At 41.1% G+C, this 25,794-nt stretch overlaps 1 protein-coding gene across 8 annotated transcripts in view; it reads left to right on the forward strand.

The window, feature by feature from the left end:
• The window catches only part of ERC2 (ELKS/RAB6-interacting/CAST family member 2), a 901,662-nt gene that overhangs the window by 194,575 nt on the left and 681,293 nt on the right, over window positions 1-25,794 (forward strand). For 7 of the 8 annotated variants that reach the window (XR_009214386.1, XM_058441964.1, XM_058441966.1 and 4 more), the window contains one exon: window positions 24,737-24,811. Coding sequence is in view for 7 of the 8 variants with exons in the window: in XM_058441964.1 (XP_058297947.1) it covers window positions 24,737-24,811 (75 nt within the window). In the remaining variant the exon portion in view is untranslated. Of the gene's footprint in view, window positions 1-24,319; window positions 24,351-24,736; window positions 24,812-25,794 lie in introns of those variants that run through there. The other variant, XM_058441970.1, reaches the window with a different exon arrangement.

Genomic DNA, 25,794 nt, shown 5'->3' on the forward strand with positions numbered 1-25,794 from the left:
GAAATAGATAATATGGAATAGAATGGAGTAAAACAGAAATATCAACCTTTCTCATGTATAGTAAGTGGAGGAGTTGTTTCATGAAACTTTAGTTTGTATTAGATATGTGTTGTACAGACTGCTATTGCTACCATTATTTTGTTCCCCTCTTCTTCACTGTGTACACAACTGGACTACATTTCCTAGATACCGTTGCATGTGTGGTCATGTGACTAAATTCTGGCTAATGGAATATGAACAAAAGTGAATATTCCACTTCCAGGCTTGGCCTATAAGACCCTTGACTCAACTTGTCCCTTAAGTGTTTGCTATGGTAGGCCTATTCTAAAGTAGTTTCAGAAAGCTGTGATCAGGAAGTTTAGAAGCATTTATATTGTTACATTTAACTCTTATATCCCTGTGAAGCAAACATTATCACCATTCCCATTTTACAGATACTGAAGCTGAGACACAGAGGTTAAGTTACTTGCCCGAGGCCAAGTTACTTGCCTGAGGCCACACACCTAGAAATGAAAGGAGCCAGGTTTTGAATTCAGGCCACTGGCGCTGCAGAGCCAGGGCTTTCCATCATGACATTTTGCTATTTCTTAGGATCATGCCTGTATCTCAGGCATGTGCAAAGCCAATACCAAGAGCTTTTTTCACACTGACATGGCTGGAGCTCAGTTTCCAGTTATGTTTTTTTAATTGTTTTGAATCTGTTTTTATAAACACGGACTCTGCCGACACTGTGAAAATACTATTGTGAAATATGACTCTGAAGGCTTCAAGTGTCATGCTGGGGATTAGCAGTGTTATTCCCAGGGATTCTAATGTGAGTCTGGCTGCCAAAAATCCCTTCCACTGTTTTGGAAAGGACAAAGCGGGGTATAGTCCTATTTATAGGGGCGAAGGGTAATTTCTAACATATGGCTCATGATTTACTATCTCGAAGAAACGTTTATCTGTGGCTCAGTAGCTAGGCCTCGTCAAGCCACAGATGATGAAAGTGTTTATGAGGAATGCACTTGCCAGTTCAATTATTATTTCAAGGGAAATGGCTAACAGGAAAATTATACCATTGTAGCTGTTAGAAGCTAAACTCTATTCGTGTCTTTGTGGACAGGTTGATGGTTTTTAGAGCAGTTTATTCAGTTTCCCTTATATCTTCTCAATAACTCATCTCAAGAAGTGTTGGTCTTTGATATGTTAAAAAAAAAAAAAAAAAAAAAAGAAGGTAAGAACGTCATCTGTCCTGTGACTCAGCAGCGAGTTCAGAGGGGAGCTGACTGACTGTGGATACCGTTGCCTGGACTTGATGGAAAATGGGCTGTATTTTTAATATACTTAAATTTACCTATTCTTGTGCTTTTGCTCTCAAGATCACAAAAGATATAGTGGACATTATCTCATATGTTTAATCAAGATCTCTGTGAGGAGGGAGTGTGGGATGGTCTTCTTACTTTGTCTAATGAGCACATGGTGTGTACCTTCTGTCGTGTTGCCTTCTGGCGAAGCATGCCCATCCCCTGCCCCACCCAAGCCACCATCTTCCCTGGTGTAGCAGCTTGCCAAGGGGAGGTAGTGGATGCAGCCCTCCTGGGAGCAGCAATAGTAGTGTGGATTGTCTGTGGAAGACCTAGAACAGTAATTTTTAGCTGACTAAAAATCAGTGTGCATGTACTCTCCTCGTGCTTTGGTGTTTCTAAACAATGCAGTGATACAATACTCTGTGCTGTGATGGGCCACTCCTACTGCTCCCCTGGCCTCCTTTGTCCCCTGCTGTCCTGATGGTCAGGTTTATACAAAGGATCAGGTTATTAGGATTCAATGTTAAGTGCAGACAGTAGACTTCCTCACAGCATGTATGGTATTGACCTTTTTTTTTTTTTCCTTATTTTAGAGACAGAGTCTTGCTCTGTCACCCAGGCTGGGGTGCAGTGGCACAATCTCGGCTCACTGAAGCCTTGACCCCTCAGGTTTAAGTGATCTTCCTGCCTCAGAGTCCCCAGTAGCTGAGACTACAGGTACACCACCATGCCCAGATAATTTTTGTATTTCTTGTAGAGACAAGATTTCCTATGTTGCCCAGGCTGGTCTTGAACTCCTGGACTCAAGCAATCCTCCCACCTCGACTTCCCAAAGTGCTGGGATTACAGGCATGAGCCACTGCACCTGGCCAGTATTGTCCTATTTTAATTGAAGAGAACACACACACACACACACACACACACACACACACAAACACATCCCTAAACATACATATATATAGTAGTTCCCCCTTATTCACACGATTTTTCTTTGCATTTTTTTCAGTTATTCACAGTCATCATTGGTCAGAAAATATTAAATGGAAAATTCTAGAAATAAACAATTCATAAGTTTTAAATTGCATGCCATTCTGAGTAGCATGACGAAATCTCACGCTGTCCTGCTTTGTCCCACCTAAGACATGAATCTTCCCTTTGTCCAGGGTCTCCCTGCTGTCTATGCCACCTTCTTATTAGTCACTTGTAGCCAGCCATCTTGGTGATCAGATCAATTGTCATGGTATCGTAGTGCTTGTGTTCAAGGAACCCTTATTTACTTAATAATGGCTCCAAAGCCCAAGGGCAGTGATGTTGGCATGTTGTTATAATTGTTCTATTTTATTATTGGTTATTGTTGTTAATCTCTTACTGTGTCTAATTTGTAAATTCAACATCATAGGTATTTATGTATGGGAAATATAATAGTATATACAGGGTTTGGTACTATCTGTGGTTTTAGGTATCTATTGGAGGTATTAGAATATATTCTCCTTGGATAAGTGAGGACTACTGTACACACAGTCTTGTAGAAAAGATCTAGAAACATGTCTGTGCCACACCGTTGACTGCAGTTATCTCTCACGGTGGGATTAGAGGTAAATTTCACGTTTTTTTCAAGCCTGCTGTTATGTACTGCATAATGATGTTTTGGTCAGCTGTGGGCCACATATGACAATGGTCCCCTAAGATTATAATGGAGCTGAAAAATTCCTATCCCCTAGTGATGTCTTAGCTGTTGTAATGCTGTAGCACAATTACTTTATTTTAAAAAATAAAGTTAGTGTAGCCTAAGTGTACAGTGCTTATAAAGCCTACAGTAGTGTACAATAATGTCCTTGGCCTTCACATTCACTCACCACTCACTCACTCACTGATCCAGAGCAACTTCCAGTCCTGCAAGCTCCATTCATGGTAAGTGCCCTATATAGGTAGACCATTTTTCATCTTTTATGCCTTTTTTTTTCTTTTTTTTAAGAGATGGTCTTACTCTGTCTCCCAGGCTGTAGAATACAGTGGTGCTTGCCGTTTCTCTTATAAGCACATTGGACATCATTGGATTGGGCCTTGCCGCGTAATCTAGGATTATCTCATCTTGAGATCCTTAATTTTTTTTTTTTTTTGAGACGGAATCTCCCTGTCGCCCAGGCTGGAATGCAGTGGCGTGATCTCCACTCACTGCAGACTCTGTCCCCCAGGTTCATGCCATTCTCCTGCCTCAGCCTCCCGAATAGCTGGGACTACAGGCGCCTGCCACCTTGCCTGGCTAATTTTTTGTATTTTTAGTAGAGACGAGGTTTCACCGTGTTAGCCAGGATGGTCTCGATCTCCTGACCTCGAGATCCTTAATTTAATTATATCTGCAAATGCCTTTTTTTTCCAAATAAAGTTAATCCACGGATTCTGGATGGTTAGATCTTCTTTTGTGGGGTGGTGGTGGGAGGAGGGGGCACTATTTAACTCAATACATACTGTTTTTTAGTTCTATTCTTTCACTCTTCAAAAAAATCTTTATATGAGTACCTACTATATGTTGGGTATTTGTCACATGCTAGGGATATAGCAGTGAACAAAATAGATGATTTACTTGTCATTAGGGACCTTATGGCATGATGGAAAATGTAGACACTAAAGCAATGAATAATTTGATCAGAGCTGATGACTACCTTATTGGACGATCTTCGCAAACTAATTAACCTCCCTGAGTCCCAGTTTATTGGTAGCCCTGTCTAACTCACCAAAAAAGGTATAAAGACCAAATAGGACCATAAACATAGAAATGTCCTTAACCTGGCTATTTTATTGCCACGCTTTTACTCATGCTGTCCCTATGAGATCCAGCATCTGGGCTGTGGGATTTGGCTTTCAGATTCAAACCAATCACAAGGTTCTGAGACTTTGGGCAAGTGATTTAACCTCTCTGGGCCTCAGGTTTCTCCGTTGCAAAATGGGATAATAATAGTACTTGTCTCATCAGTTTCTTGTCATGATGAAAATGAGCTCATGCATTGGAAGTTAAAAAAACTATGCATAAATTCTTATGCAATTAATGCGTGCTCATTTTAGGCAATTTAGAAAGTACAGATTTACAAGAAAGAAACTTGAAAATTACTCACGATCTTGCCTACAACTAATTTCTGGTAACATTTTGATTCTTTTTTTTTTTTTTTTTGAGACAGTCTCGCTCTGTCACCCAGGCTTGAGTGCGGTGGCATGATCTTGGCTCACTGCAACCTCTGCCTCTAGGTCCAAACGATTCTCTTGCCTCAGTCTCCTGAATAGCTGGGATTACATGCATGTGCCACCACTCGCTGCTAATTTTTGTATTTTCAGTAGAGATGGGGTTTTACCATGTTGGCCAGGCTGATCTCGAACTCCTGAGTGATCCTCCTGCCTCGGCCTCCCAAAGTGCTGGGATTACAGGCGTGAGCCACCACACATTTTGATATATATTCTTTCAGTCACTTTTTCCACACGGTTTATATTTTCTTATTAAAACAAGGAGTACACACTGTTTTCTAAACTACTGTTTTCATTTAACCTATTGTGAACATTTCCCTGTATTCGTGAATTTTCTTTCCCAACATCATTAATACAGGCTGCCAATCTACCATATACCTGTTTTGTAAATTGATTAAACAGTTATACACAAAGGAGAGTCAAAATGGGGTGGGTAGTTTATGGACAATGCAGCTCAAATAATTCCTCTGCCTTTGGGACCCTTTTCATTGGGATGATTGCTGGCCTTAGTGGTACTACTTAGTGGGAGACCTTATGGAAAACTGACACCCATTGTCAAATCAGTGTGTTTCTTGTGGACTTGGTTAAGATCTGCTGGGATCCCAGTATCTAAAGATCTTCAGTTCCCCATTGGGCCATGACTGAGGCCAGTGGGTCACCTTCTTCAGGCTTAGCTCCATTCCAAGACCCCATTGCCCCTCTCATTGAAGAGAATTCACCTGTTACAGGTAACACAGCATCAAGTCCATCTTATGGTGATTCCCACTCCTGCCTGGGTCCCAGCCTGAGTCTCTTGTAATAGAAAAGAATGGTCTCTGTGTTCAGGGAGGCCTGGGTTTAAATCACATCAGCTGCTCACCAACCCTGTGACTTAAGTAAAATTTCATGAATTCTCTGACCCTCAGTTTCTCAGCTGTTAAGTGGGGATAATAATATGCCCCACAGAGGATTGATGTAAGGCTTGCTTTAAACTTCTTCTGGAACACTATCGAGTAGAAATAAATGGATAGAACATAAATGAGATTATGTACATTATTTTCCAGGAATTATTTTAGTTATTTAATAGACATTTATCTCATGCTTACTATGTGCTAGGCCCTGTTACAACTATTAACCTCATTTTAAACATGGATGGAACTTAAAGAAGTTAAGTAAATTTAGCAAACAATGGGGAGTGTCAACCATGGGTGAGACACTGTGGAGTCATGTTGGAGAGCAGAGTGCCACATTCTTCCCAACCCTCCCAGAGATCCTGTGGGAGACATAACTATATTCACGCATAAAGAATGTTGGAGAGATGTAGGTAATAATGGCTAAGAGGAAAGGCTGGAGATTGAATCTGAACTGTGTTATTTTAGGCCAGTTACTTAGTTTTCTCAGTTTCCTTGCCTATAAAATGGGGACAACTGTGAAGATTAAAGGACATAGAACATGTATACTTAACATGTACCTGCTACATGGAAACTATTAATACCTGAAATATTGACTATAGTTATCAGTGTTCTAATGGAAATAAAAGCAAAGTACAGGATGGGAGGAAAGAATTGAGACAGATGTGTGTGTGTGGCCTATGCAGCAGATGAGATTTGAGTTCATCTGAGTTCATGACTGAAGGGAATGTAATAGAAGGGACCTCCTGGGTAAGTGTGAACCTGGTGTCTGGGGTGGGGGAGTGTATGTGGGTGAGTGTGATTGCAGTCAGGGGAACATCAGGGTAGTTAACTGGCTGGGGATGAGATTGGAGGGTGATGTGCAACATCTTTCTAGGAAATGGTTTTCTGTCTTGGGTTTGAGACAACACTGCAACCTTATTTCATCTACCTGCCCATCTGTTCATCTATCCTTCATCTGAGCACTAGGCAAGTCACTTCACCTCTCTGGACCTTATTCCCCTCCTCTGTAAAATGAGGTTGATTGCAGGATCTCATGGAGTTGTGAGTGAAGGTTGTGTGAGAGAGACCACGAAGAAGACCTAAACTGGCTCAGGCATAGAGGGGACACTTGGCGATGGATATTAGGTGCTATTATTTCAGCTGTGTGCCAGAGGGTATGCTGCATGCTGTGGAGCTAGGTCAGAGACTCAGACAGTTTGCAGTGTGCCTCCTCCAGGGGTAGTACGTGGCTCAGGACTCTATACCTCTTGCTCCAACACTGAGGCCTGGCATGTTTTCCCTGGACCCCCGAGAACCATGGTTCTCCCCTGGGTTTCCCTCCCACTGCCTGCCTACCTACCTCTGGCTACCAGCCTGCCTAGCAAGGTCTCTTCCAGGGCCTCCCCTTGGCCAGCTCTGCCTGTGCCTGGACTCCACCTGTGCCCTTCTGCTCAGGTTGCCTCTCTGTTACATTTTGCCAAAGAGACCACCTGGCATCTTGGAGCAACCTCTCTTTGTGACTATTCCTGGCTCCCTGTCAGGATACACACCCTTTTTCTAGCACCCTGCTCTTCCTGCATTGACTTATCTTGGTGCGCTCTGTACTCCAGGCTGTTATGAGGATGTTAGCTTTTCACTTGGGTCATACTGTTACATAAATGTTAAATAGCTAACACTTGGCTGGGTGCAGTCACTCATACCTGTAATCCCAGCACTTTGGGAGGCCGAGGTGGGAGGATCTCTTGAACCCAGGAGCTTGAGAACAGCCTAGGCAACACAAGGAGACCCCATCTCTACAAAAATAAAAAAAAAAATTATCTGAGCGTGGTGGCATGCACCTGTGGTCCCAGCCTCTTGGGACACTGAGGTGGGAGGATCACTTGAACCTAGGAATTTGAGACCAGCCTGGTCAACTAAGCAAGACCTCATCTCTACAAAAAAATTTTAAAAAGTTAGCAGGGCATGATGGCATGCACCTATGGTCCCGACTTACTTGGGAGGCTGAGGTGGGGGGATCGCTTGAGCCCAGGGAGGTTGAGGTTGCAGTGAGCTATGATCGCACCACTGTACTGTAGCCTGGGCAACAGAGTGAGACCCTGTCTTAAATGAATAGACAGATAGATAACACTTATTGAACTGTGTTCCAGATACTCTCCTGGCATCACTGCTGGCTGGCTTTACACCTGGTAACCACTTCATTCTCACAACCCAATGAGGTGGTTGCAGCTGTCATCCCCATTTACAGATGAGGCTGTGAGCCACAGAAAGGGCTAGCAGCCTGCCCAAGGTTTCACAGCTTGTTGGTGGCAGAGCAAGAAGAGGTTTGCAAATAAAATGTTCAAAAGTCAGTAATTATGCTTACATGTTTTATAGGAGGAAGGGACCACTGTTACCAGAGTTGCAAAAAAAATTCTACCATCCCTAATTCCATTTCATTTTTTAGATACAGCCTTTAGGGATCCCCTTCTGGCAGCCTTAACAATTTTGTTGCTTAGCCTCATATTTGAGGCCTGGCTAAGGCATCATATTCATGCTAAAGATGAACCATTTTGAACACTATAAAACTCACTAATGCCACCTGTCTCAGTCCTTGGGCTTTCATGTGTTGTCACTTATGTCAGTCCTTTTGCTTCAGTTTTCCTCTAATTTTAATAAAATAATAAGGGCAAATACCATAAAATATTCCAGAGTTGCTTCAGAGATTAGATGGTGAGGTTTTTGAGCAGGTGGAGGGTTGGTTTGCAGAGAGTGCCAGCGGGTTGTGTTCACCATCTGATACCCTAAAGCTCCAATTCCATACATGGATAATGGCTTAAAAGGCTCCATGTGTGGTCCCTGCAAGCCAAATGTTGGAAAGTTCTATGGGGGATGCCAAGAACAACCCTCACAGAAGGCAATTCTCTAGGGGGATTGGCCCGGACTTGTTTATTGTGAGCCCCTTGATACAGAACTCCTTACCTTGTCCCGCACACGTATGGACACTCCATTTCTGATTCAGGAACATCTTAGTTTGATGCAGAACAGCATCATTCACAGCTGTTCAAATTCTGACCAGATTTTCAGCTGCTTGAGTAGACCCAGAAGGATGGACTCAACAGATTCTGCTGTTGTCAGGCTGCGTGTGGAATGGCCAGTTCTTGACACCACATTTTAGGACAATTAGAAGCTGCAGCTTTTCCAGAGAAGAGTCACCAGGATGGTTCTTATTTGAGCTCTTGCATTCTATCAAGAACAATTGAATGACCTGGAGGTATCTCATGCAAAGAAGAAAAGTCCTTAGAAGAGAGCAGTGGTCTGGCTTCCCATACTTGGAGAACCATCTTATGAAGAAAGAAATAGATTCATTCTGTGGAGGTTATGCTGTGTAGCTGTCAAAAGCTCGACTGATCTTTGGAGAATGACAGATGTGGGCCCAAACCTCAGTTTTGCTTTCCAGTGGTCTGGTCTTAGGCTGCTCCATTATCCTCTTCAAGACTCAGGTTTCCCCCTGAAAACTGGGGATAAGATTGGTGCTTACCTCCTAAGCTTGGGGTGTGGGTTAAATGAAATATTTCATGGCAAGTTGTTAGCGCAATGCTTGGTGCATGGCTAGACCTTGATGAATGGCTAGTAAGATATTATTAAATTTTGTGTAATGAAGAACTGGACCAAAGAGGGGAGAGTTGGACAGAGCAGATTTTGGCTTAACATTTATAAGGAGAGAACTTTCCAACTATCAGAGCTGCATCATGGAGGCATGACTGCCCCAATCTGAAATCTTTCAGGCTTCAGCCCAGTGACCCCCATCAGGGATGTGAAAAGATTCAGGCTGGGAGAGAGAAGCTGGACCAGCTCGTTCCCATGGTGCTTTCCAATTCTGTGAGCCCTCAGCATTTTATACTACAAGGCTTCATTACAGACAAGTGTTTGAAATGAAAATCTGCAGCAAAAGAAAGACCATGCTCTTTTCTGTAAAAATGTCACCACCACCACCGCTGCCACCACCACCACCACTGTGTTCTCTCATGGTCTAAAGTGTGGCACGTGTCTGCAGCCAGGGAAGTTGTCTGCGTAGGAGCCGCCCTCTGCTCCTGCGATCTGCAGCCATCTGGACTGTGGGGGTGTGCAGGGAACACGCTGTTGATTCATATGCCATCCCCTGCTGGCATCTCTAAAATGGGCCCTCTGGCTGGAGCTGTGAAGCAGCCAGACCCTCCCTCTCCCACGCCTTCTCCAAGTACTCGAGAGAGAAAGGGGTGTGAGGGAAGATGTGTAAAGATCCAGGAATGTGGAATGATGTTTGGGTGGCTCCTGAGGGCAACTGGATGGAGAGCCAGAGGCTTTCTTCAATCTAGTTTTAGAATCTGGGACTCAAAATATGATGCCCAGAAGGGTGGCCCTCAAGTTGTGTTCAGAGGAGCCTTAGAGTTCCAAGAAGACACCTCGGGGATCCTTGCAGTGGACTTAGTGGATGGATGCCAGGCCCTTCCCTCCCCTTGTCACCCTATTAATCAGAGAAAATCCACTTCTTTCCTCTTCCTGTTCCCTCTGCCTGGACCATGTTCCCCACAGGTGTTTGCGTGCTGGTTCCTGCTCATGCTTCAGGTCTTCGTTTGAGTGTCATCTCGTTTGGGGAACCTTGCCTGACTGCCAGCTTAAAGTTAGAATGGGATGATAACAGGGGAAGATACAATGTCTTAATTGGTACTACACTTTAGGGCTAGCAAGTTGACATTTATACCACATGTTTGGGAGGCAGACCTCATATGGATCCTATAATTCCCTCCCCCATCATTCTCTATCTCAGCATCTTCTTATTGCTGTTGTTTGTAAAGCACTTATTACCTGTATACTTTACAATTTTTAACTTGTTGATTTACATATTTCTGACTGCTGTCTTTAACAGACAATAAGCCTCATGATGGTAGCGGCCATTCCGTCTTAATTCCTTCCTGTCTGCAGGACCTATAACAGTGTCTAACAAATAGTAGATGCTTAATTAATTTTAGTGTATGGGTGCGTGTGTGTGCATGCATCTCATCTGGGGACAAAACAAGCTTGAAGGCTTATACTGCTAAAATAAGTTTTAAAGCCACTTACCTAAAACAAAAATAATGGAGTCCTACCGTATTTACTCCATGCTGGTTCAGATGAAACCTGGAGTTCTGTGTACAACCTCTGAATCATAGATTGTAACAGATGCTCATTTTGCCCAATTCAGACCCCTAGCAACCCTTTTGCTGGGCAGATGCACCCATCCTCCAGTGGCTGTGAGTGCTGTTGCCAACAGCTCATATCTGTGACCTTTCCTGGAAGTGTGCCTTTCATGACTAGAATTGCGAAACTTTTTCCTGTCCAGAAGTGCTGGGGGAGCCCACAGGCAGGGGCTGACTGGAGCGAGGGTACAGAAGCCCAGCCCCCTTGCCTCAAGGGGAACAGACTGCAACATAGCTTACTCTCTAGAGCTCCTTGCAAGTCCAGGCTCAGGTTAGATTTCCTATACAACACCCTTGCTTAACTTCCCTGTCTTCTCTATATGGCATCTTTCCCTCCCTTAAAGCTTTCCTGAAGAGCCCTCTCTTAATAAACCACTTGCATGAAAGTCACTGTCTCAGGCTCTGCCTCTCAGGAATTCAACCTGACACATAGAAGTAGACTAAGGTAAGTGACCCAGGGGTTGCTAATAGCACCTGATATCGTGCCATATAAGAAACAGTAGGACTGGCCGGGTGCAGTGGCTCACGCCTGTAATCCCAGCACTTTGGGAGGCCAAGGTGGGCGGATCATCTGAGGTCAAGAGTTCGTGACCAGCCTGGCAACATGGTGAAACCCTGTCTCTATTAAAAATACAAAAATTAGCCAGGTGTGGTGGTGGGCACTTGTAATCCCAGCTACTTGGGAGGCTGAGGCAGGAGAATCACCTGAACCCAGGAGGCAGAGGGCAGAGGTTGCAGTGAGCTGAGATCACACCATTGCACTCCAGCCTGGGCAACAAGAGCGAAACTCTGTCTCAAAAACAAAACAAAACAAACAAACAAAACCAACAACAACAAAACGACCCTGTAGTAAGAAAGGCATTGGACTTGGATACTATTATCATTGGAGATGAACCTGATTCGTTCTTTATGCCCTTGAATGAGTAGAACAAAGGCCAGTGTATGGAAGCTTCAGGGGAATTTATTTCCCCTCAATGTAGAAAAAAAGCTCTCCAACAGAGGAGTGCAAAGGAGAGATTAGCCATTCAATATTAGTTTTCTATTGCAGCCATGACAAATTACCACGTTTAGCAGCTTAAACAACACAGATTTATTAGCTCACAGGTCAGAAGTATCCTGGTATAGCACAACTCAACTGGATTTTTTTCTTCAGTTCTACAAGGTCAAAATTAAGTATCATCAGGGCTGTGCTCTTTTTTTTTTTTTTTTTTTAAGGTTCTTGAGATGAATATGCTTTCAAGTCATTTAGTTGGTTGGCCAAAGCCACTTCCTTGCATTTGTAGGTCCAAAGTCCTGATTTCCTTGTTGGCCATCAGCTGGGGGCCACCCTGAGCCCTTAGAGGCTTCCTATGGTCCTTGCACATGATGTGGCCCCTACATCTCAGAATCAGCAATGACACATCAAATCCTTCTCACACTGAGGATCTCTCTGACATCCTCATCTGCTGCATCTCTCTCTCCCTCCAGCCAGAGAAAGTTCTCAGCTTTTAAAAGGCACATGTGATTAGATTGCACTCACCCAGATTATCCAGGATAATCTCCCTATTTTAATGTCTGTAATCTTAATTACAAATACAAAGCCTCTTTTGCCATATAATGTAACATATTAGTAAGTTTTAGAAATAGAAAGTAGACTTCTTTTTTATTCTGCCCACTACATTTCACCCTCTGACTCCCAAAGATTCACATTCCTACAAAGTAATAAATACATTCGCCTCATCCCAAATCTCCAAAGATCTCATCCCATTGCAGCATCAACTCAGTCCAAAATCTCATCTAAATCTCATCAGTTCAAAAGTCCCAATGTCTAAATCACTTATATATGGATGAGGCTCTGGGTATAATCCATTAAATACCACTCCTGGGGACACAATTTCTCTCTTTTAGTGGGCTTGCAAAATGAAACAAGTTATCTGCTCTCAACAGATAATGGTGGTAGAGGCATAGGATAACAGTTACAGATGAATATAATGTTCAAATAGGTAACAAGGAAGGTAAGATGGAGCCACTGGTCCATTGCAGTTTTAAAATACAGCTGGGAAATCCATGAGGTTTTAAAGTATGGGAATAATACTCTGTGGTTCTTGCCTCTGCATTCAAAGCCTACAGCACCCAGTTTTTCCAGCTGCTCTCTCACCCCAATACTAACCAGGCCCAATATCGCTTAGCTTCTGAGATCAGGTGAGATGAGATGCATAGGCTGAGGTGAGTGACCAGGACACTGTGTCATGTAAGAAATAGAATAATGATTCTTTAGTAAGAAAAACTTCAGACTAGAAAGCTGTCACAGTGGGAGATTGGCCCAATTTGTTCTTTATGTCCCCAAATGAGAGGGACAAAGGCCAGTGCATATAAGGTTCAGGGAGGTGTATATTAGCTCAGAAATGGAGTCCAACAGAGGAGTGCAAAGCTGGTTGAAGATTAATCACCCACATGTACTCTTCCATGAGGTTTTCCAAAGCCGTTCTTCCCTCATCAGGCCTGGATGCTTATTTTGCATTCTCTCTCATAGCATGTCATTCAAAATGGGTGGGGTTCTATCAGGGAACTGAGAAACAAACCATGAGTCAGATTTAGGTCCCTGTTAAAATACTAGATGTTTGCAGAGGATGAAGCGACCACAGATAGCAATATAAACCAAGTGTTATGTTAGTAATTAAAAGGGCAAGTTTAGACATCAGACTACCGTGCTTGTACTCTCAGGTCTTACCACCCTTGCAATCTTGGGTATGTTACCTAACTCTCTCAGTCTGAGTGGCTGTACCTTTTCCATGGGGCGGTGAGTCCTATGCGGTGGAATGCTGTGCAGAGCAAATCAGGCACTAGATGGGAAGCATGGGGCTTTCCATATGATAATCATTGTGTAAGTTATAGCTGCTGTTATTATTGTTGAAATTAACATTTGTGGTCTTATATTCCAGGAAATATATTCCCTTTTCCATTAGACAGTCAAGTTCCTTGAGACCTGGGATGGTGTTTCATTTATCTTTGCTGTCTCTGCATTGCTTAACATGTGTTAGGTGTCCAATAATTATTGAACTACATAACTAAATTTTATTGTTTCTCCCTATGACATTGCTAACATAACACAACTGGCCAAATATTAATATAATTTCATTCTATTAATTTCTATAGTTTCCAGGACCATAACATCTAAAGGACCAAGATGAATCTGTGAAAAAATCTTTAATGCAGATTCAGCAAAAGGAGCACATTATCCATTAAGACAAATTAAAGAAAGATGTACATGTACAGAGATTCAGATAGCATAGTTTTAGGCTCCCAAATGTCCATTTACTTGTGACAGCTGAAAAATAATTTACTAATAACTTCCTACTGTATTTATCTATTTCCATGGAAACTATTTCCCTGTCTCTCTAGAATTTGAAGCCTTCTGTGTAAGACGAATATCTTTATAAGAATATAAAGATATTCTTATATATATTTTTATATATGGGCTAATACATTCTGCCCCCTCCGCAGCCCTTACCTCTTTGATCTCATCTCTCAGCATTCACCTCAGCATTCTTTCCACTCCAACAACCCTGGGAAACTTGCTGTTCCCTAAATCCTCTAGGCATGACATCACCCTCGTTGAGAATGCATGCACTAGAACATAAGCTCCGTGAAGGCAGGGATTCTCTGTGTGTCCCTCCTGGCAAATAGTGGATTTTTGCTAAAAGAAAATTATTCAATTAGACCCAGTGGCAGTGCATTAATGCTAGCCAGTGTCAGAGCACAGAACAAGGAGGCAGGGAAGGCGTTCTGCCAGACTGCCTTCTTTAATGTGCTGTCAGGAACACTAATCATTAAAGAGCAAAAACAGTCATAAGGATACATTTCAATGATGATTGTATACTGTGTGTCAGTCCATATATTTATCCCAACTTCTCTACCCGATGAGATAGCCGTGACATTCATGAGGAAACCGAGTATTAGAGAAAATCCAGTAACTTGCCCAAGGTCATGCACCTAGTAAGTGGAGTGGACAGGATCTCACTCTAGAGGATGAATTCAAAGATTTTATGAGCTTTATTTTCCAAATAGTGAGGTTTTATTTTCAACTTTTATTTTTAACTTCTTGCTTTATTGTGTATGGACAAAGAATGTAGCCTGTATATTAACTTTTGCCTTTTGGAATCCATCTGAGGTTTTCCTTGGTGGCCTGGTATGGGGTCAATCTTTAAATATTCCATTGAGTCTTGAAATGGAGGTTATTGGATCTAAAGTTCAGTGTAACTGTCTATTAATTTAGGCTTATTAATTCTATTATGTAAATATTTTAGGTTATTATTTATAAATGCTTGATTGGTCAAAGATTGAGAAGGTTATTAAAATTTGAAAGTAATTGTGTTTTTTGTTTTTGCCCCACTTCTTCTGTGTGCCAACCATGTTTGCCTTTTAAGTTTTAATATCTAATATGGACATGGGTCTCAGACAACTGCTGTTATGATAAAATTCTTTCATTTTCAAATACTGAAGAAAAGAATGGGAAATGAGACTGAATCAAAGGAGAAATAGGGAAGTGATATCATGAAAGAAGCCAATGGAGGTGTCAACTTCAAATATCAACTCAAAGCCAAGTGGTGAAATGGGGGCAGTGTAGTGAGGCAATTAGGAGCAGTGGCTCTGGAGTCAGACTGCCTGGGATAAATTTCTGCAGTACAGTTCAGTAAGGTTTTCTTGGGTAAGTTAATAACTTCTCTGTTTCTGTTTCTTGAAGTGAAAAATGGTGATAATAAAATGGTGATAACACCTACCTAGGGAGGTTATTTTGAGGATTGAACACATTAATATTTATTAAATACTTAAAAGAGTGCTTAGCACATAGCAACATGTAAGTAACTGTTAGCTATTATCATCCTTCACAGCAGACTCCTTTTGGTCAAAAGTACTGTAGGACTTCCAGGCTTATACATACAGTGTCATTTGTACTGTTTCATTTAATCAATCCATCAGTGTTTGTTGAGCTCCTACTGTTGGCAGGCACTGTGTTAATTACTGGGCATGTAATGGGCATAGAGTCACTGTGCTCATGGAGTTTACCACTCCATGATATACACAGACATGGATTAATTAATTTTATAAATTAGTGTAAAATTGCGGCCATATTCAATGACATGGAGGAAAAGTACACAATGCTATGAGAGTGTACATGAGGGTATGGAATGTTAGACTAGTCTAGAGGGTCAGCTATTGACCTTTCTGTGATGTATTTGCAATATATGACTGCATAACACATTACCCCAAATTTAATGGCTTAAAACAACAAACCTTTATTATCTCATAGACTCTGTAGGTCAGGAATTTGGGAGTTGCTTAGCTGGGTGGTTCTGGCCCAGTGCCCCTCATGAGGTTGCAGTCAGGCCGTTGGACAGGGCCACAGTCATCTGAAGGCTTGAATGGGACTGGATGATCCCATTCTTGATGGCTTTTGGCAGGAGGCCTCAGTTTCCTGTCACATGGGCCTCACCATAGGATGTCTTGATATTCTCATGATGTGGCAGCTGCCATCTACCAAAACAAGTGATCCAAGAATATGAGCAAGAAGCCATAATTGCTTTTAAGCCTAGGCCTCAGAAGTCAAACGTTTCACTTTCACCTTATTCTATTTGTTAGAAGTGAGTTACCGAGTCCAGTCCACAGTGAAGGAGAAGACATTTAGGCTTCACCTTATAAAGAGAATGTTGAAGAATTTGTGGACATATTTTAAACTACCCCCTGAGGAGTAACTCTTTTTCCTGAGATTGGCTAGTATGAGTTTTGAAGATATCCTAGACCAAGGGTTGACAAACTTTTCTATAAAGGGCCAGATTGTAACTATTTTCAGCTTTGCAGGGCCATATGTTCTCTGTCACAACCACTCAGCTCTGCCATTGCAGCATGAAAGCAGCCATAAATAATGTGGAAATCAATGCGCGTAGCAGCGTTCCGATAAAACTTTATTTACCAGAAGAGATGGTGGGCTGGATTTGGTCTGTGGGCTGTAGTTTGATAACCTCTGTGGACAAAAGGGAATAAAGGGTGGAGTATTATTCCAAACAGAAATAACAGTATGTTTTAGAAAGAAGAGAATTATTGTGCACTTAAGATACCTAAAACACACTTGATTCTCCACCCCTCCACGTACTGAGAGGTTTATTGAAACACTGTTTGTAATGGAAAAAAAAGTAGGAAACACTTATTTATAGAATTACTTATTTAATATCATTGATAAAGTTTGAAAACATAAATATTGTTGGGTAAAAACCAAAATGCAAAAAAGCTTTGTGCAATAGACAGCTGGTATTTCTGTAAGTTAAAAAATAGCGTACTGTATTGTTAGCTTTATGTTATTTATGAGGACATACATACGTAATGAAAGCACAAAAACATGCATGAAAAAGATAGACACCAACTTCAAGATGATGGTTACTCTCTGAAAGGATGGAGATGGGAAAGGTTGTGGGTCTTCAACAATTTCTGTTTCTGTTTTAGAAAAACTTTTAATTGTGGTAAAATACACATTATATAAAATTTACTGTCTTAACCACTTTTAAGTGTACAGTTCAATAATGTTAAGCATATTTACATTGTTGTACAACCAATCTCTAGGACTTTTTCATCTTGCAAAACTGAAACTCTGTACCCATTACACAACTCCTCATTTCTGCCTATCACCACCCCTGGCAAGCACCATTTCACTTTCTATTTCGATAAGTTTGTCTACTCTAGATACCTATCATAAGTGAGATCATGCAGTATTTGTCTTCTTGTGATTGGCTTATTTCACTTAACATAATGTCCTTGAGGTCTATCCATGTTGTAGCAGGCATTAAAATTTCCGTCCTTTTATGGCTGAATAATATTCCGTTGTATGTTTACATGGCATTTTGTTTATCATTCATTCATCTATGGACACTTGGGTTGCTTCTACCTTTTTGTTATTGGGATAATGCAGCTATGAACTTGGGTGTACAAATCTAAAGCAGAGTTTTGACAAAATGAATGATTGGTTAAATAGCCCACTGTGCAAATATAGTAACCTGAGGCTCTTCTCTCCTCCTATTCTTCCACAGCACATTCTAGTTAGACTTTCACTCCTGCCATCCCCCAAACTGCTCTAGATGAGGTCACTAATGACCTTGACTAAGTCCAGGTCCTCAATTCTCTGGCTTCATCCTATTGGTCTCTCAGTAGCAATTGATATGGTGGCCACGCTCTCATTATGGACACAGCTGCTTCACTTGATCTCCAGGATGCCATACTCTTCATTCTCTTCCTACTTCACTGGCTATCCTTCTCAGGCTCCTTTGCTGCTTGCTCCTGACTTCCTGACCCCTCACTCTTGGAGTACCCCTGTGCTCAATACTCTGATCTCTCTTCTTTCTATGCTCAGTCCCTAGTTGATTCATCTAGGTTTTAAATACTGTCTATTCACTGATCCCAAAGTTGTCATTGTAGTTCTTACTTCTCCCCTCAAATCCAGACTCATCTATTTAATCACCTACTTAGCACCTTCACTTAAATGTCTAATGTCATTACAAACTTAACACATACAAAACCAAAACTCTTAGTTCGCATAACTCCCACCTTTCCCTCCCAATCTTCCCTGCCTTGGTGGTCCACTTCCATTCTTCCTGTTGTTCAGGCTAAGAGCCTTGGAGCCATCTTTTGCTTCTCTCTTTAGTCCTCAGGCAATCTATCAGGAAGCCACGTCCGCCTCATGTTCAAAACATATCTAAACTCAACTTTTTCTCCTTGCCTCCACTCTGCTACCATGGTCCAAGGTTCTATCATGCCTTGCAGGAATTATTCCAGTTACCTCTAACTAGCTCTGATGGGTCTGTCCTTATCACCACTACCCCAAAACCATGCTGCAGTACAACATTGGGAGTAATCCTTTAAGAAAGTGCCTCATGTCATGGTTTGCCTTTGCTCAGACCTTCCAGTGTCTTCCCATTTTTCTCAGAGTAAAATCACTGTCTTCATGACAGACTCCAAATGTGGAGCTCATCCTCTCATTCCCACCCACCCCTGCACTTCTTTGGCTTTCTACTTTCCCCATCCCTCATGCAACTTCAGCCACACACTTAGCCTTCACTGTTCTCTCTGCCTGGAATATCTACACAGCTTGTTCCCTCATTTCCTTTAGATGGAGCTTGTCCAGTCGGTGGTCTGTGGGCTGCATGCTACCATGACGGCTTTGAATGCAGCCCAACACAAATTCATAAATTTTCTTAAAACATTATGATTTTTTTTGTGACTTTTTTTTTTTATCTCATCAACTATCATTAGTGTTAGTGTATTTTATGTGTGGCCCAAGACAATTCTTCTTCTTTCAGTGTGGCCTAGGAAAGCCAAAAGATTGGACACCCCTGCTTTAGATCTTTGCTTAAGGATCACCTTTTCATGAAGCTTTCTCTGACTATCCTATTGGAAGTTGTAATTGATCCGTGCCTGCCTAGTATTTCCCATTCTACTTCTCTGATTTATTTTCCTTTATAACATTTATAACAATGTAGTTTAGTCTCCTTTTAAAATTATCCTACCTTTTCCTCCACTGGAATCTGGAATTTAAAAAAAACAAACAACTATGAAGGCCGGGATATTGGTCTGTTTGGTTCACTGCTGTATTTCTTGTATCCCATGTATCAAATTATTATTTGAACATCTGAATCTCCCGTGTCTTAAGACTGACATGAGTTGATGTTTGAGATTATGGTGTTCCTTTCCTGTTGATTCCTCCAATTGGTGTTGGTCCATAATAGTGGCAATTTTAAAACATGGCTCCAAATTCTTTGGCACTCTTTCCTTTAGGAAGCAGGCCTGTGACTGCTTCAAAAGAGCATGACAGAAGCAGTGCTATAGGACTTTCAAGGTTAGGTAATAAAAGGCCATGTAGTTTCTTGCTCATGTGCAAGAAACTGACCTAGAATTCATGAGCATAATACAATGGTGGTGGTCTGATGCCATGAAGTTTGGGGTGATTTGTTATACAGTAATAGATTTACAGAACAATAATGGGAAAAGGCCAGATAAACGTAATAATTACCTCTGGAACGAAAGTTAAGTTTTTAGTTGTTGTTATTATTATTTGGTCTGTTGAAGAAAGTATGTGGTGTGTGTGAACATTATTCTGACAGGTTCATCTTGGAAGCTAGTGTCCATCCAGATTAACTCACTAGACTCTAGACTCTCATTAACGCCAAGAAGTATCATTCTGATGAACCACTTGAGATTTCATGCTCAAAATTCTAGGCTCTTCATATACTTTTATGTTGATCAGCTGAAGGAGCTAGCAATTTTGCACTAGCTAAAGCCAACCTTGTCATGAAATTACAGGAAAATATATAATGTGGGGGTTGATGTCACAGTGAGATGTTAAATTTTGTGATGCCGCCAATTTTCTTCTCTTATTTTTTTCTGTTGTTTTTAAAAGTGAGAATAGGTGGGACTAGAAATACCAGCTGGAGGTCCTCATTTCAGAGTCAGCTGTTTATTAAAAATCTGGGTAATTTCAGAGCTGGAAGAGCGTTAGAAACCAATGCATAAATCTCCTGATTCTGTGGATCAGAGAGGGGAAGCAGTATACCCAAAGTCTCAGGCTAGGACTGCAGGCTCCTGACTTTTGGCTTCTAGTACAGTGCTCTTTCCTCTCAATAAGTGGTTCTCGGCCCAAAGTGTGGCTCAAAGGTAAACTTCTGGGGTGCTCATCCAGGCTCTGTGAACCAGCTGACATGGTGTACACCATTTTGCTTGCATGTGCTTTTGTGTCCATTTCCAGAAAGAATCCACTCTTCCTGTTTGATTTTTACAGAGATCTGTGACTCAGAAAAGTTGAAGTACCATTGCACTTCATGATTTAATAATACTATCATGTGAAAACTATCACAGTAAGTTAAATCTTATACTCATTCATACCTATATGAGAGGACATCAAATGCTCCTGGGGAAATTCATTAGTTGTTTAGGATTAGTGCATAATGGGTGCATCGCTCAGATGGTTAGGGGCAGTTGGAGCCTCCAGCAACCAATTCATCCTACTGTCTGTTTAGAAAATTTGGCAAGCAATCACACGTTAAAATCACTTTGGTGATTCAAAAGCAACAAACAATACAGGACTAATAAGGTATTATTTTGCCTTGTAGCCATTGCAGTTCTTAAAGCAGAAAGAGCTGGGATCTCTGTAGATAAAGCCTGAAAGCTCATAGGCTTAATTGAAGTTTATTTTTATTTCATATCACCATGCAATGTAGGTCTTCAGCAGCCTTTCAGATGATGTTTCAGAAGTGTGGGCTTTTTCTATCTTGAGGCTATACCATCTTCTTGGATATTGAAGTCCTTCACTTCTAGCTAGTAGATAGAAAAAGAGGGAGAGTTGAGGACTAGTTAGGAAGTTTTTATGAAAGTTGATTGCGTTGCTCATTTCTTTTTTTTTAATTTTATTATTATTATACTTTAAGTTTTAGGGTACATGTGCACAACGTGCAGGTTTGTTACATATGTAAACATGTGCCATGTTGGTGTGCTGCACCCATTAACTCGTCATTTAGCATTAGGTATATCTCCTAATGCTATCCCTCCCCCCCCGCCCCACCCCACAACAGTCCCCAGTGTGTAATGTTCCCCTTCTTGTGTCCATGTGTTCTCATTGTTCAATTCTCACCTATGAGTGAGAACATGCGGTGTTTGGTTTTTAATGCTTGCGATAGTTTGCTGAGAATGATGGTTTCCAGTTTCATCCATGTCCCTACAAAGGACATGAACTCATCATTTTCTAACCACATTCCACTGGCCAGAAATAAGTCCCATGGCCCCATCTAGGTAGTGGTTGTGGGGCCTCCTAGCAACAACTCTGTAGTATGGAAGAGAAGCACAAACCTTCCTTGGGCAACTGGTCCCCTGCCACAGAGTGAGTATTATAATAATCCCAAATCTCAGAGATAGGTGAAGTGTGTGAGATGGGATTTTCAGACAGTCCATGTTGTCTGGATATAGATTACAGTTTTCATTTACCTGACACCTTAGGAATCAAGGTGAGCCTCAGAATCTATGAAGTCAGGATTGAAAAATATTGTAATTAAGAAAATTACAATTCTTGGGTAATTGGAGATTTTATTTTATTTTTAAAGGAGTGACACAGAGGGTAAGGGCCCAATCAGGATTTTTAGCTGGTTTGTATTATAATATAATTTGTATAATTATAGCAAAGAGAACTCTGTTACCATTTTTGCATAACTCTTTCTACAAGTTTAGCTTTTTTATTGCATGTTTACCCTTGACAATATTTTCGTGTTTGGCAGAAATTACAACAGCACCTGCCTTTACCTATGGTTTTTATTTTCACTGTGTTGCTTAGTCGCTTCTTCATTATTTTTCCCTGTTTTATACAAGCTTAACCTCTCTCCTCAAATTATAATTTTTATTCTGGAACTAGGATTGGTTATGGTATAAAATTATTATGAATTGCATTCCTGGCTTTTAAAAAGATGATTTTGATGCCACCTGGTATCAGAATGGGTGATCTATGAAATGAATTTCTTCTAACACTTACTACAGAGAAACTCTGACAAGTGACTTACTTTCTGTTTTCTTTTCCACGAGTTTTTACCGGTCCAGTGAACTCCAGCAATCTTGGAAGTAATGTTGAGGACCAAGTAGATTTTTTCTTTGTAGAAGCTGAAATCTCATGGGATCTACCCGATGCTGTGTTGGCACTGGATTGTAGGGACCCATGAAAGCTGGAAAAAAACCATCACATTACTCCAAATTGATTGGAAACGTGTTCTAATAACTAATGTTACAAATTAAATTTACAAACTCATAATTAAATAAATTATATTAAAAACTCATAATCTCCTAATTTCTTATTACACTTTACTATTATCTAAGATCTTGAGGTTGTTACATTTACTGTGTCTGTGTGGTAGAAAATACCATACAATGGGGGTGCTATTGTGTCTCCCTTCCCAAGTCTGCATTCAGGGATGCCACTTGGGTAGCTTGATATTAGCCATGGGGGTGCAGGTTTTTTAATTTCCAGCAGTCCACGGTACTCACCATATACAACATCTTCTTCATTTGGTAGTGCTGAGGCTTGAATGAGACAAGCAGTGCTAGGGACATCACAGATGCTCAATAAAAGACAGCTGCCTTTAGGGTCCTTCCTTCAGAAAATCTCTGCCATGTCCAGAGAGTCCAAAAATGGTAGTGTTGCCAGATGATTGCAGTCCAGTGCCTCTAGAGGGACACAGGATCTCTTTCTGTTTCTCTATTCATAAATGTTTGGTAATGGTTGACTTCATCCCTTACAAGGGATATGTTAGGGGAAAAAATATCCTGACTGATGTGAGAGCATTTTGAATAGTTAGGAAGTAGAGTTCTCAAATTGGAGGTTGAGAAAGAGCTTTGTACAGGGTTGCTGATTTGTGCCAGTGATGAATTTGAGAAGAAAATATTCTTTTCAGATTCCTGGTCCAGAGCTGTAGCATTAACTCCCCCACACTGGTCCTTGGACACGTGCCCTATGGTCCACCTGTAAGATTTCTTGGGCCACTGGCAAATATAATAAGAACAGCATAATAGGATGTGGGCAGAAGACTGCCTGCTTATCTTATCCTGGATAGGACTGTCTTTTATTGTGTGTCTTCAGTGTTCTGACAGCTTTTACATTAACATGTCCTATTTTTTTTTTTTTTTAAGACAGAGTCTCATTCCATCACCAGGCTGGGGTGCAGTGGCGTGATCTCGGCTCAATACAATCTCCGTCTCTCTGGTTCAAGGGATTCTCCTGCCTCAGCCTCCCAAGTAGCTGGGATTACAGGCACATGCCACTATGCCCAGCTAATTTTTGTATTTTTAGTAGAGATGGGATTTCACCATGTTGGCCAGGATGGTCTCAATCTTCTGACCTCATGATCCGCCCACCTCCGCCTCCCAAAGTGTTGGGATTACAGGTGGGAGCCATCATGCCTGACCCCATGTCCTATCTTTTTGAAGTGACAGTGATAGTAGATGATAATGGTGGAGGTAGAGTTAATTTTAAATGCCTTTACTTGCAGAAAGCTAGAAATGATATTGATCCTCTTTTTTAACTCCATTTTTAAAAAAGTAAATGTTTGTGATCCAGAGGTTCTAAAAGTCTAGAACTACCCCATGTTGACTCTAAATTGATTTTTGTGGAAGCAGAAGTAAGTATTGATAGAATTATTCCATAGGTGACCTGAATCACCAGCGTGGGTATGTGTGAGCACCTTTGATTACTCCTGCCATCGCTCACTCTCCTAAAACTGTTGATAGTTAAGAAAATCCAAGTGTGATCTGAACACACATTGTCCTTATCTCTTCTCTTCTGCTAAGACAACTTTTCAAAGTCTCAACAGAACTGTTCTTTTGAGGAGAAGCATATAAAAAGCGACCTTCAAGATAAAAGTTGTAATTCTGTTGTTTGCTTTTTACCTAAAGAAATGTTCATCATAAAAAAATGTTCCAGGGTTTTTTGGGTCCACATCTGGCTTTAACAATTTTTTTCTCCCCTCTAACACTGTTGATACTAATGCCAATTTTAATTTCTTGGCATCATGTTACATAAATATATCACCCACAGATGTGATTTTAAACAAGGACTGAAACTGTAAATTCGGAAGCAAGAGATTCACAGAATTTCATCAGATCACTCTCAAAAGTGACACAGTTGTACTGAAATGGTTTTAAGCTGCTCATTTCAAACCTGCCTCGGTAGCAAAATGCCATGCGTGCAGCAGATTTGCAACCACGTTAGTCATTTTCTTTCCTCTGTTTCCTTGCTGTGTTTGTATTGGGAGCACAGAGTAATGTAATTTAGTAAATTATGATTTGATGGCTGGGCATCAGCCCCAGTGTTGAACGGTATTTGGACTATGATTACTTGCTGGCTTTGTCACAGTTGACATTAATTATTGATGGAAGTTTCAGAAATAGCGCATGTGCCAGGAGCTTTTCACCGGAACGCAGGCTCCAGGCAGGAGGGATGCTAAAGAGTGTGGGGGAAGAGGCACCTGTGGCTTGTTTATGTCTGTGCAAGGGGAACCAGGACCCAGCAGGCTGTGTAGTACCTGTGTAAAGGTTATGGTGTAACGGAAGCATGAACCGTCAGGCTTATTTCTATCGTGTTCCTCCCCAGGAATTGCACCGAAGAAGCCAACTTCAGCCGGAGCCAGCCAAGACGAAGGCTCTCCAGACTGTCATCGAAATGAAGGTAGGAACTGTGCACTTTTGTCAGAAACAGTTATGCCTTGGGAGTTTGTTCTAACTTGGTGCCTAATACAAACATGAAATGAACCTTGTGTTTTTCTCTAGGCACCCTGCTGGGTGCTTTACTTCTGGATTTTTTTTTACCTTCCTGGGCACATTTAATTTATTGGTCCTTTAATTAGGATGCCTTTTCTGGGCAAAAGAATAAAGGGCTCAAGAATCCATTGGCTGAAAGGAGCTGGGTTCCTTTGCAAAGCATGTCTAATCCTAGGGAGGTTTTGTGTGTGTTTTAAAAGTAAAATTTTTAAACTATAATAATTCTTTTCCTCCTATTCACATCACAATAAAAAGCACCTTTGAGAAATTAAGAGTTGGCAAAGGGAAGTTATTTTACATGCAGTGGTATTGTTAATAATTAAAATTATGCTATCAGCAAAATATACTTTTCAAAAAATAATACTTTCTTGTGACCCCAGTATTTTCTCCTAACCAAGTCTGGAAGTAATAACACTTTACTAAGTACTTGCAAAGTATCCTATTTAGCTGCGCAGGCATAGAGATGCACTATTTAAAGGAATGAAAAATCCTTCTGAGAGGATTTAGGGCATTTAAGGAATCATGAAGTAAATGAGCATGACCAAGCCATGATCTATGATTAAGAAACTGGTCTAAATGAAACTCCATTTCTTTGCTAGTATCTAGAAATTTGAAATCTTTTTATTTCTAGTTTTTGCCAGAAGGATGCAAATAGTAAAGTATTTATCTCAATAATAATAATTCATGATTTAATGTGTTCCATTAAGAAACAGTAAGTTTATAACTAAGACGTTTGCAATCTGAAAATTCCATGCTCAAGTTTAACACTCAGGGAGTTTGCTAGTCACCATGGGCCTGCAAGAGAATTCTAAAGCTTGCCGATAGGATAATGAGTCTTCTCGATCCTTCTTGCAGCATATGATTTTGAATTATCTGCCCCCAAATTCCCGA

The sequence above is a fragment of the Hylobates moloch genome, unplaced genomic scaffold, assembly GCF_009828535.3.
Source record: "Hylobates moloch isolate HMO894 unplaced genomic scaffold, HMol_V3 SCAFFOLD_8, whole genome shotgun sequence".
Taxonomy (NCBI): domain Eukaryota; kingdom Metazoa; phylum Chordata; class Mammalia; order Primates; family Hylobatidae; genus Hylobates; species Hylobates moloch.